Source organism: Eptesicus fuscus, chromosome 5 (genome assembly GCF_027574615.1).
Source record: "Eptesicus fuscus isolate TK198812 chromosome 5, DD_ASM_mEF_20220401, whole genome shotgun sequence".
In the NCBI taxonomy this organism is placed as follows: domain Eukaryota; kingdom Metazoa; phylum Chordata; class Mammalia; order Chiroptera; family Vespertilionidae; genus Eptesicus; species Eptesicus fuscus.
In genome coordinates, this window is record NC_072477.1 from 7475607 (window position 1) to 7488168 (window position 12562).

General features: G+C 45.7%; 1 protein-coding gene and 1 long non-coding RNA gene across 10 annotated transcripts in view; one reads left to right on the forward strand and one right to left on the reverse strand.

Moving 5' to 3' along the window:
• Nucleotides 1-562: 562 nt before the first annotated feature.
• LOC129149096 (uncharacterized) lies at nucleotides 563-10275 on the reverse strand. 3 transcript variants are annotated; one of them, XR_008556042.1, is made up of 3 exons: nucleotides 9963-10275; nucleotides 3759-3849; nucleotides 563-976 (listed from the first exon to the last, which is right to left on the reverse strand). It is a non-coding gene; the product is annotated as an uncharacterized LOC129149096 (long non-coding RNA). The 3 variants fall into 3 exon arrangements; XR_008556043.1 differs by lacking the exon at nucleotides 9963-10275 and adding an exon at nucleotides 9356-9461; XR_008556044.1 differs by lacking the exon at nucleotides 9963-10275 and adding an exon at nucleotides 9273-9349.
• Nucleotides 9205-12562, forward strand: part of WDR20 (WD repeat domain 20) — a 51358-nt gene continuing 48000 nt past the window's right edge. For 2 of the 7 annotated variants that reach the window (XM_028130017.2, XM_028130021.2), the window contains exon 1: nucleotides 9555-9867. In XM_028130017.2, the coding sequence (XP_027985818.1) occupies nucleotides 9619-9867 (249 nt within the window). In that variant the 5' untranslated portion in view covers nucleotides 9555-9618. Of the gene's footprint in view, nucleotides 9432-9552; nucleotides 9868-12562 lie in introns of those variants that run through there. The other 5 variants (XM_028130008.2, XM_028130022.2, XM_028130024.2 and 2 more) reach the window with 5 other exon arrangements.

A 12562-nucleotide genomic window follows, 5' to 3' on the forward strand; every position in this document is an offset into this window, starting at 1 on the left:
CACCTCTAGGCAACCACTCACCTGTTTTCTGTCTCAACAAATTTGCCTGTTCTAGACATTTCATATAAATGGAATCATACAGTAAGTGGCCTTTTGTGTGTGTCTCCTTTCATTTACATAATGTTCTCAAGGGTTACCCGTGTTGTATGTATCGGTATTTCATTCCTTTTTCTGGCTGAATAATACTCTGTGTATCCATTCATCAGTCAATGAACATTTGGGTTATTTCTACTTTGCGGCTTGAGGTGCCACTGCTAGCGTGGCCTGGGTTCAAAGACCTGGAGAGAGGGCTGACGCGCAAATTAATACACAAGACAAGAAATATAAATTTAGCCGAAACCGGTTTGGCTCAGTGGATAGAGCATCGGCCTGCGGACTCAAGGGTCCCAGGTTCGATTCAGGTCAAGGGCATGTACCTTGGTTGCAGGCACACCCCCAGTGGGGGGTGTGCAGGAGGCAGTTGGTCGATGTTTCTCTCTCATTGATGTTTCTGGCTCTCTGTCCCTCTCCCTTCCTCTCTGTAAAAAATCAATAAAATATATTAAAAAAAAAGAAATATAAATTTAGAAATTATGGGGGAAGCCAGTTGTGAGCTTGGTACAAGGGACCAAGTTCCACTGAGTCTCCGTTCCCATCTGCCTTTTATTTACTAGAATACACAATTGCCTTTTAGGAATGCAAATAGACATATCAAAGGTGATGTTTACTAAACAGTAAAGAGATCACCAGGTTTTGGGGGGTTCCCTTCGGCTATTGAGTCAGCAGCAGGTAACAACAATGCAGACGTTCAGCCTTCTGAATATCAAAAGCCCCATTCAGCCTTCTGACCGGACTTCTCGAATTTATATTAATTACTGTTGATCTTGGCTCCCAGCAGAGGCTATTATGACTAATGATGCTATGAACATTCATGTACAAGTTTTTGTGTGGACCTGTTTTCACTTCTCTTGGGTGGAATTGCTGGGTCATATGGTAGCTGTTAAAACAGGTAAAAATAATTTTTTAAAATCCTCGCTAGAGATATCTCTTGATTTTTTAGAGAGAAAGGAAGGAAGGGAAAGAGAGGAAGGGGGAGGGGAGAGAGAGAAAGCAAAAAAAAACCCAAAAATACATTGATCAGTTGCTTCCTGGATGCGCCCTGACTGGGCATTGAACCTGAAACCTAGGTATGTGCCCTGACCAGGGATCAAACCTGAAACCTTTTGGTGTACGGGATGACACTTCAACCAACTGGTCAGGGCAGATGTTTTTTGCTATTGTTGTTAATCCTCTCCTGAGGATATTTTCTGCTCCATTGATTTTTAGAGAGTGTAAGGGAAGGAGGCAGGGAGAGAGAGAGAGAGAGAGAAACATCAATGTGAGAGAGAGACTTTGATTGGGTGCCTCTTGCACGTACCCTGACCAGGGATCCAGCTTACAACCAGGTACGGGCCCTCAACTGGGAATTGAACTCAGGACCCTTCAATGCACGGGCTGATGCTCTAACCACTGATTCATACTGGTCAGGGCCAGGGCAGCTATTCAAACCTTTGAGGAATGCCAGACTATTACCCAAAGTGGCTGCGCTGTTTTACATTCCTAATAGCGTGTGTATGAGGGTTTGAATTTCTCCACATATTCACCACTTGTTATTATCTGTCTTTTTAATGATAGCCATCCTAATGGGTATGAAGTGGCATCTCAACGTGGTTTTGATTTGCATTTCCCTGATGGCAATGATGCTGAGCATCTTTTCATGTGCTTACTGGGCGTTTGTGTATCTTCTTTGGAGAAAAGTCTATTTGGATCTTTTGCCCACTTTAAAGTTAGGTTATTTGTGTTTTGTGTAGGAGTTCTTTACATATTCTACATACAAGTACCTTACAGAGGTATGATTTGCAAATACTTTATTCCATTCTGTGGGTTTTCTCTTCTAATTTTGAGTTTTAAAAAACATCCTTTGCATTAAAAAAATATTTACTTCACTTAAGTTGCTATTCTTCACCTTTTGGTAATGTATAATTTTAAAATGAATATTTTTTAAATTTTACTCTAAGACAGTGGTCGGCAAACTCATTAGTCAACAGAGCCAAATATCAACAGTACAACAATTGGAATTTCTTTTGAGAGCCAAATTTTTAAAACTTAAACTCCTTCTAACACCACTTCTTCAAAATAGACTCGCCCAGGCCGTGGTATTTTGTGGAAGAGCCACACTCAAGGGGCCAAAGAGCTGCATGTGGCTCGAGAGCTGCAGTTTGCCGACCACACCTCTAAGATGTTTCTCTTTTGAGACCTGAATTCAAATTTTGTCTCTGCTAATACTTAGCTCTAGATCAGGGGTGGGGAAAATATGGCCCATGAGCCATATAAGGCCCAAAAAGTCATTGGGTCTGGCCCTGCCAAGGCATTAGAGGTGAGTTAATGAAATGTTTCACCAAATACTAATTTTTAAATTGATAATTTTGTATGGGCCACAAATCCTATCTAATAAAGAGGGAATATGCTAATTGACCCTCATGCCACCGCAAAAGATGGCGGCACCCACAGCTAATAAAGAGGGAATATGCTAACTGACTGCCCCGCCTTCAAAGATGGCGGCACCCACAGCCACAAGATGGTGGTGCCCAGTCCCCTCAGCCCTGCCGGGGCACCTGCCTCCGGAGTCCCCCAGTCCCCTCAGTCCCCCAGCCGCCCAAGGCTGGCCCGAGGCACAGGCAAGCCTTGGATGGTGGCTGCCCAGCTACCCAGGGCTGCCCAAGGCTCAGGTAACCAGGGCTGGCCGAAGCTTGTGCTGCCGGCAGTGGCAGCAGCAGAGGTGTGATGGTGTCACCTTCCCCTGATCGCCAGGTCGCCTCCTGCCCCTGAGGGATCCCAGACTGTGAGAGGTGAGAGGTAAGCCGGGTGAGGGACCCCCCGCTTCCAGTGCATGAATTTTCATGCACTGGGCCTCTAGTGATGTTATAACTATCCAAATGGCCCTTGGCAGGAAAAAGGTTCCCCACCCCTGCACTAGACAGTAACTTAGACAAGTCATTTTAATTTTTCTGACACCAAGTTTTCTCATTTCTAAAAAGATAATGGTTCCTATTTATAAGGTTGTTCATGAAGAGCAGGTATAAGCACTTAGCATAATGCCCACCTAGTGGGCTCTCACAAAATGTGCTGTATTTGAACACCTTAAAAGATCTTTAAGAAACACTTATATTTCAAGATATGTGTTAAATATTAAGTACCGCATCCACTTAAATGATTACTTAGAAAGGAATAAGATGCTGCCCAGCCAGTGTGGTTCAGTGGTTGAGCACTGACCTATGAACCAGGAGGTCACAGTTGGATTCCTGGTCAGGATATACCAGGGTTGTGCACTTGATCCCCAGCAGGGGGCATGCAGCTGATCAATGATTCTCTCTCATCATTAATGTTTCTCTCTCTCTTCCTCTCTCTAAAATCAACAAAAAATAATTTAAAAAAAGAAATAAGACGCTTTGTAAATGATCAATTTGTATCTAAAAACATATAATTTAGCTGATGTGGCACAGTTGGTTGAGCATTGTCCTGTGCACCTAAGGGTTGTGGGTTTGATTCCTAGTCAGGGCACATACCCAGGTTGCAGGCTAGATCCCCTGTCAAGGGCGTGTACTGGAGGCAACTGATAGATGTTACTCTCTCTCCCTCTCACTTCCTCTTTCTCTAGAATCAATGCAAAACATACCCTTAGATGAGGATTAAAAAAAAAAATTCACAATTTAGCAAACCTAATTGTGTGTCAGACTTACCATTCTGCAGATCTGAGGCAGAAGTAGAAGTGGTATTTAAGGACACTATGTTATGGGATGTTTTCCAAGTTTGTTTTCAAGTCCCATAATCCTATATAATGAGAGAGGAATATGCTAATTATCCATTACTCTGTGAGGCGTATCGACCGACCAACCATGTAACGACCAGATCATGGATCTGCAAGAGGGTGTGGCAGTGAACTACAAGTGGGCGGTGGAGAGCTACAGGAGGGGGCAGGGCAGCAAGCTGTGAGGGGGGTGGAGAGGGGAGCTACAGGAGGGTGGAGCAACGGGCAGAGAGCTACAGGAGGGTGGCAGAGAGCTACTGGCGCACAGGTTTGTGTGCAGGGCTACTCGTGGTCTTATGAAGAAGTACTGAATCATCTATACTAATAAAAGGGTAATATGCTAATTAGACCAGATAGACTGGACGTCTTCTGGACGTCCTTCTGGACAAAGACGTGGTGGCTGTGAGGGCCAAGGAGGGCCGGCAGCTGTGGCGGCCGGCAGTGGCAGCAGCAGCGGGGTGATAGGGGTGTCGCCTTCCCCTGATCGGCCCGGTTGCCTCCCACAGAATCAACCAATTCTATGCTTCCTCTCAATTCAAGCAATTCTATGCTTCCTCTCAACCAGTCAACTTGCTTCCTCTCAACTTCTGATCTTCCTTTCAAAACCTGCTCCTTCCCAAGCTTCTCATCTCGGTTAATGACATTTCCACTCTCCAGCTGTTGTGCCTACTCTGGATTTATTCTTGACTCCTCCATTTCTCCCATAAATCAGATCTAATCTGCTGGGAAATCCTATTGGCTTTACCTCCAGAATACAACTAGGATACTCTAACCTCTCTGTCTGGACTGCGACCACCCCTAGTCCAAGCCTCCACTTCCTTTGGCCTGGATTACTACACTAGCCTCCCAATGGGACCTTCCACTCTTGCTTCCCACAGTCTACTTTCAAACCAGCAAATGGATTTTAAAGCCTGCAGTGGCTTCCGTGCCCACTCTGCTCTAGCCACTCTGGCTGACTGACTTGTGTTCCTTGAACACCCTGTGTTAGGGGCATAAATAGAATATTGGGAACTAGCTATGTTTATGGGAAACATAATCATGCTCTGTTAACTGTGATTGCCTTGTTCTGGTTAAAGAAAGGAAATTCTAACCTGGTTGGGAGTTGTATGCCCCACCCCTGGACCTGGGAGTCAACGTTGGAATAAAGTCCATTCTCATTCAAGAACTGCCTATTATTATGGAAAGATTAACAACTTTGTTGCCCAAACAAAGGAGTACCAACCCAGACTCCCCGTGTAATCCTTGTCCTACCCTATATAAGCAGCTGGTTTATGGGGGGCTGCAGAGCAGAGTTTTGTGGATGACCTGCTGCTCTCCCACACTGACAGCAGTATTGGAATAAACGCTTATATGTGACTCAACCCTGTCTCTGCTGAATTGGCTCAAGTAGTGACAGGCAGCACGGACCCATTGATTGTCCGGATACATAAACACACTTGTGGCTTTTTCCTCTGCGTGCTTGGCACTTCTCCCTGATAGGCCATGGCCCACTCCCTCACCTCTTTCAAGTCTTTGCTGAAATGTCACTTCTCAATGAGGCTTATCTTGATCACCATATTTTATTTTATTTTTATTTTTAAAAGATATTTTATTGATTTTTTACAGAGAGGAAGGGAGAGGGAGAGAGAGCTAGAAACATCAATGAGAGAGAAACATCCATCAGCCACCTCCTGCACACCCCCCACTGGGGATGTGCCTGCAACTAAGGTACATGCCCTTGACTGGAATCGAACCTGGGACCCTTGAGTCCACAGGCCGACGCTCTATCCACTGAGCCAAACCGGTCAGGGCTTGATCACCATATTTTAAACTGCAACCTACCCAACACATTCCCAACTCTCTTATCCTGCTCTTCTTCTTTTCCTAGCACAATCACTATTTGGTTTACTTATTTGTGTTTATTTTTTATCCTCTGTCTTCTCCTTGCAAGAATATAAACTCCACGAGTGAGGGATTTTTGTTTACTGATGCCTCCCAAAGGCTAGAACAGAGTGGCACACCTGAGCACTCAAATATTTGAGGATACAAAGAATTTGAATGAGTCTGGCCGGTGTGACTCAATGGTTGAGTATCGACCTATGAACCAGGAAGTCACAGTTGGATTCCTGGTCAGGGCACATGCCCAGGTTGTAGGCTCAATCTCCAGTAGGGGACATGCAGGAGGCAGCCTATCCATGATTTTCTCTCTCTCTCTCTCTGAAATCAATAAAAACATAAAAAAAAATAATTTGAATGAGGCCCCTCATATTCTTGAGTGTGCATACAACCTGGTTGAAAGGCAGCATGTACATACTAAAAGATAAATACCAATACAAGACAATTAGCATATCCTAATACCAAAAGAAGATAATAGCTTAGGATTATTACACATGAAAAATGAAAGCTTAGCCCTAGCTGGTTTGGCTCAGTGGATAGAGCGTTGGACTGCGGACTGGAAGGTCCTGGGTTTGATTCCAGCCAAGGGCACATGCTCAGGTTGTGGGCTCAATCCCCAGGGATCGGGGTGTGCAGGAGGCAGCCGATCAATGATACTCTCTCATCATTGACGTTTCTATCTCTCTCTCCCTCTCCCTTCCTCTCTGAAGTCAATAAAAATATATTTTAAAAAAAGAAAAGAAAAATGAAAGCTTGGCAAAGTGCCACAAAAGTTTAGAGAGGTAATTTTTAAATTTGGGAGGGGGGGGTGGTCACACCTCTTTGAAAATCTGATGAGGCTACAGACTCCAATAACATAATAAACATGTACACAACATTTTAAATACAATTACAAAGAGTTCAAACACTTCCTGAAGCCAGCCATGTATCCTGAATAGGGAATGCTTGGTTTCAAATTTGGTTTTATCACCAGGGGCTTGGAAAAGGCTTGGTGAGGATGGGACTTAGACTAGGCCTGAAGAGAACAGGCTATAAAGGGGAAAGCAGAGGAAAGAAGGTTGTTTTCCAGCAAGAGAAAGAGCTAAGGGTGATGCAGAACAGTCTGACTTTCTGCAATACGTAACAACAGGCTGAGAATTACTGGGTGCATGACTTAAATAATATGGCTGTTGTAAGTCATTGAAAGTTTCTGGGCAAGAATGCAGTATCTAAAGTAATGTTTTAAGAAAATTAAATTGGAAGTTGTTTATAGGAGCAAAGTTGAGAGAAAAAGTGAAATTAAGGAAATCATTCGTAAAGCTATCTATATATGTAAAAGCCCAGCGACCGGAATGGCAGAACGACCAGAATGACTGGAATGACCGGTAGCTATAACGTGCACTGTGGCAGCCAACCAGCCTGATCTGGGCCCCGATTGGCCCCCAACACCCCGATCAGGGGTGGGGCTGGCTGGCCAACCGCCCACGCCCCCCACCCCCACCCAACCCCACCCGTGTACGAATTTGTGCACCGGGCCTCTAGTTACATAATAATTAAAGTTTGAAGAAAAGGAAAGGGGACTGCTAAGGTTTAGACACTGATGAATTGGAGGCACAAATCCAATAAGAAATTCCAGTATGAAAGGGAAAAATCAGAAATGAATTTCAGGTCAGGCCTAGTTATATACGTTCAGGTATTATTTACTGCATCCTTAAGTGTGGGGGGAGAAAAACTAAGAATAGAGATTATGCAAAGGCATTGGATGGGACAAAGTGAACAGCTTATTATAATTGTGATCACAATAAAACATGTTAGGTTCATATAGAATAAAACTCTAATAGAATGCTTGAGGCATACCGGTATTATGGGTAATTGAAAGCTGTGGTTGAGGGCTAACAAATTATTTTTGTTTTAATTTTTGCTTGCTGAGTTATTTTTTCTCCAAAAAGTATTATTATGCTTTTATCCCCCTTGATAACGGGAACACAATTGAATTATTTTTAGACTAGAGGCCCGATTCACGAAATTTGTACAAGCGTAGGCCTCCCTTCCCCTGGCTGCCGACACCAGCTTTCCTCTGGCACCCAGGACCCGGGCTTCCCTCTGGCCACCAGCAGGCATCCAGGCTTCCCTTGCAGCCCTGACTTCGTCCGGAAAGACATCTGGTCTAATTAGCATATTATGCTTTTATTATTATAGATGATTCAGGATGTCACTATCCCTCAAGGTGATCATTATAAATATACTAGAGGCCCAGTGCATGAATTCATGCACGGGTGAGGTCCCTTGGCCTGGCTGGCGATCGGAGCCATCTTGCCCAGTCCGGATCAGGGCCTGCTGGCTGTGGGGAGGGGCCATGGGCAGTTGGCTGGCCAGCCTTGCCCCCTGGTCGAACTCCCGGTGGAGGGGACAATTTCCATATTAGCCTTTTATTATATAGGATATTTTTAACATAAAATAACAGTTATAGAAAATTGGGATACATCCATGGTGACCACAGAAGACATCCTGGTATTTTAAAAGACTTCTGATATTTATTAGACTTTTATTTTTTTATTAGACTTTTAGGTAAACGCAGATAACATCAAAACAATATAACAAGAAAATTTTAAAGTATTTTAAGGACCTATTAAGTAGAATGTTAGTGCTTTTTTTTGCCAACAAAAGATATAAGATGTTAGTGTCAAATGCATTATTACATCATTGGCACAGTTTCCACTGACATCTACTTGCTTTGTGATACACAAGATGTTTATGATTTAGACTCCTCTTACTTTAGAACTTAACGTCCCTCCACTTCTTTTGTGACCCTCCAGCTACAATGTGAACTTAAAGAAATAGTTCATTCTTTCTGTACCCAATGTGACCGCCCCTCCCAGAATTCTACCAGAATGTTTCTGTCACTTCAGAAACGTCAGAAACGTTCTTATTCTAGTGCAACATGCTGAGGCCCAGGTATAAAATGCTGACTGTTTCACCTTCAACACGTGTGCCTGTCCTTACCTATCTAGACACAGTACAGTATATGCACAAAACTACGCCTGGGAAACAATTTCGCAGCTTCCACTTGAGCCTCTTTAAAAAAAAATATCAACTGTCTATAATCAAAGGGCTATTAATAACTGAGGAAGACAAGTGAATCCTCCTTAGTCTCTGATTCCCGTCCCCGCTCCCCTTTTCTCTAAAAACCTGGTGAAGACAAACTTAACAGAAGTGCCGACACAACCGACTTTTCTTAAAATCAGCCACCGCTCACCTGTAATAGGTACTCAGGTGTCTGACTTGCAAGCTCAGTGTGTGTATACGCCACTCTCCCTCCACCCCGCCTAAAAAGGGTGGCGATGCGCAAAACTCGGGTCCTCGGGTGCCGGGAGGTGCAGAGGGGATCCCGACAGTCGCAGGGATAGGGGGTGGGGGTGGCCGGAGGGCAGGTCCCAAGGGAGGGGGACCGCCCCACCCCCGCCCCTCCTGAGTCATAACAATGGGGCTCCGGCTCCCCTCGCGGCAGAAAAGGGGCGGCAGCCGAGACAGCTCTCTTTCTCAGCGCCTCCGGGTCCCGGGGTGCCTCGGGTCCCAGCCGCCCCGAGCTCACCTACGCTCTGCCTACAGCAGCCCCGTTCCCCCTAGGAGTCTCCGGACCTGCAGGGCGGAGGATGCGGGCGGAGCCGGCCTCACCTGCGCCGCAGAAGGGCCGACTCAGGCCGCGCCCAGGGGAGGAGCCTGCGGCTCCCCGCGGCGTGGAGCGGGCCAGGTGAGCACGCCTGCGCAGTCGGCCCGTAAACAAGCCCGCCCCTGCCCCTGGGCCTGCCTCCGTCGGGCCGGCTCGCGGGTGGGCGGGGCCAGGAGGAAGGGGCGGGGGGAGCGCGCGAGCACGGGACGGCGCCTGCGCGGTGGGCGTGATCCGGGCACTTAGGGCAGGATGAACGCTGCTTTCCAAGATGGCGACGGAGGGAGGAGGGAAGGAGATGAACGAGATTAAGACCCAATTCACCACCCGGGAAGGTCTGTACAAGCTGCTGCCGAACTCGGAGTACAGCCGGCCCAACCGGGTGCCCTTCAACTCGCAGGGATCCAACCCTGTCCGCGTCTCCTTCGTAAACCTCAACGATCAGTCTGGCAACGGTGACCGCCTCTGCTTCAATGTGGGCCGGGAGCTCTACTTCTATATCTACAAGGGGGTCCGCAAGGTACCGACCCGGGCGTCACCGGGGCCGCCGGCGGCGTGGGCAGATGCCGGGAGCAGGGCGGTGACCGCGGGGGCCAGGGTGACCGTCGCGCTTACTTTTGAGTGGGCCGGTAACTCCACTGGGGTGCTCTTGAGGACGGGGGTTTCTGGAGAGCAGGGTGGGGGCGGTGGAAGGACCGGGGGTGCAGGGTCCCGTCCGGGAGGCCCCAGGGCCGCTGCCTCCCCTCGGGCAGGGTCCGGCAGGCGCCGCCAGGCTCTGACACGGCCAGGGAGCGGGCCTGCGAGTCCCCGGAAGAGGTGGGGTGGCCGTCTGCTCGCTGAGACGGCCTCGCCTCCCGGCAGCGCTTGAGTCTCGCTCAGGGTTAGGGAACGGGCGGCTGGGGCCGGGAGCGGAGGACCTGAGACTGGGTCAGAGGGACCCGCCCGGCGCGACGGGCTGCTTCACCTGCCGCCGCACTGACACTTCCTTGGAGTCTCTCCTTCTGGTGTCAACACTCGCTCTTTACAGAAGCACCCGAGGGAGGGCCGCTGTCACTGTCTCCGCCGGCGGAGCCTTCCTCCGAGGGGTTGCTAAAGACTCTTTAGTAAAGAGGGTCAGCTTGTCCCTTGTAGTATGTATGGGGTGGCCAATTAGCCGAGTGTGAGGTCGAACTGACGTTTGCAGCGAACCAAGCTGGTCCGCAAGGGTTCCGTGAGAGCGTGCCCGCATCAGCCTCGCCCAACAAGTCAGACTGTGTCCCAAACAGGGAGGGCTATGCCTTAAAAGCGACTTTACAAGAACCATTCTTGGCGGGCGACTTAACAGTAATTCCGTGAAGCATGTAATCATCCTTTAAAAATATCTCTTTAAAAGAAGCGACTTAGTAGAGCTTTTCTTTCATTAGCAACATAACTTTGTCCTCATTGAGAACTGCTTTAGAGATATGTGGTCTTTGACTGGACTCTTGGAAGACGGAGGAAATTAGCACACCCACAGCACCTAGGCATGGGAAAAGGTGGTGACCGGTTAATTTATAAATGTGCGGTTAGTATGCAAATAAATTGTGCATCTTGAAGAGTGAATATACTCTGAGATTTAATATATCCAGAACAGTAGGGAATGACAGTATCTAAATGTAGCAAGTTGTCTTACTTGTTCAAGGTGAATCTTTTTTAAGAGTGTATGTGTACCACTATGTTTGAGATATGTTGTTACAAGTGACTTGACAATAAATCGCTTGACTGTATTTTTTCTCTTTTGGAATTGGGAGAGTGTGAAGTCATTAGTAGTCTAGGAACAGAAGTTTTAGTCCTAACCCCAACTTTGTCACTGACTTGTTGGGTGACCTTGGACGAGTTATTTAACTTCCCTATCTGCACCTCTTTTAAAAGAGAATGGTGTAATACACACATTTAATTTATAATATCATGGCTGGAATGAACTTTAAAGCCCTAAAACACTCAGTAGATGTAAAATAGAGTTAAAATAAGCATTAAGAGTAACTGTCAAACAGAACACTGCTGTCTTGACATTGATAGGACTGAACAAATCAGCCTTTTCTCTGGAAATAAGTTTAGAATTTTAAGTTAACACCTATTTATATAAAAATAAGCAAGTGCTTAAAAACTAAGTTTTCTAGCAATTACTAGTGTAAAAGAGGGTTTACCCTTTTTAAAAAAGTTTTCTTTGAACATATATTATTTCTGAAGCATTCTAGTGGGAAACCTTATCTGGATCAGGTAGCCCCTCTTTGCATCGTAAAAACAGGTCTCTTGCCTGGAAGTATGGAAACAGCGTTCTCTCTTAGTGGGATACTATTCAATGAAGGGTAAAACTAGGAGAGCTTTTCAGAACCACACCAAAACATTATTTTAAATAAGACAAAATCTTGAACATGTAAATTTGCCTTTAGCTGCATAATCTATTTGGGCACTTTAATTTTTTTGTAAAATTTCATTTTCATTTGGTAATATCTTGTAATACATTCACATTATTTGGTAGACATTTCAACTCTTGTCTAGCCATTATAATTAAAAATTTTTTTTTCATGAATGAGTTTGCATTTATTATTTCTGAGTATAAGTGATTGTTTCTGGGACTGTTTTCTGATTTTAAAATAGGGCAGATAGTGTTCTTTAATCAGAAACCAAAATTTACTTTTTAAAAAATATTGTTTTTATTGATTTCATAGAGGAAGGAAGAAGGAGAGATAGAAACATCAGTGATGAGAGAATCATTGATTGGCTGCCTCCTGCACACCTCCTGATTCATAAGTCGACAATCAACCACTGAGCCACACTGGCGGGGCCAAAATTTACTTTTTGGGGTTAGGAATTGTAAGTCTGTTTTTGACAGTTGGTCATTTTGACTTTTTTTCCTTTGGGGTGCGTATAAAGTTTCACAACAATTTTTCAGATCATTCAGAAGTTCTGATTTGGATGAAGACATTCAACTTAAATCTGCTTATAAGATAAGTAAAAATAGGACTCTTTAAAAAACTTCCTGAAAGGAAGTATGGAGTCGGGAATGGAGTGGATGAGGATGTAGTCTAACAACATCTAAGCTGAGAGCTGTGATTTTGGCCCTTTTAAAACATTGACAGGTCAGGTTCTAGAGCTAGAAGGGACCTCAGAGTTTGTGCAGCCTCACCTCCTCAGAGAAAACCAAGGCTAGAGAGCACGTGCAGACCTGTGTTAGGGTTTTCTCATGGTAAGGA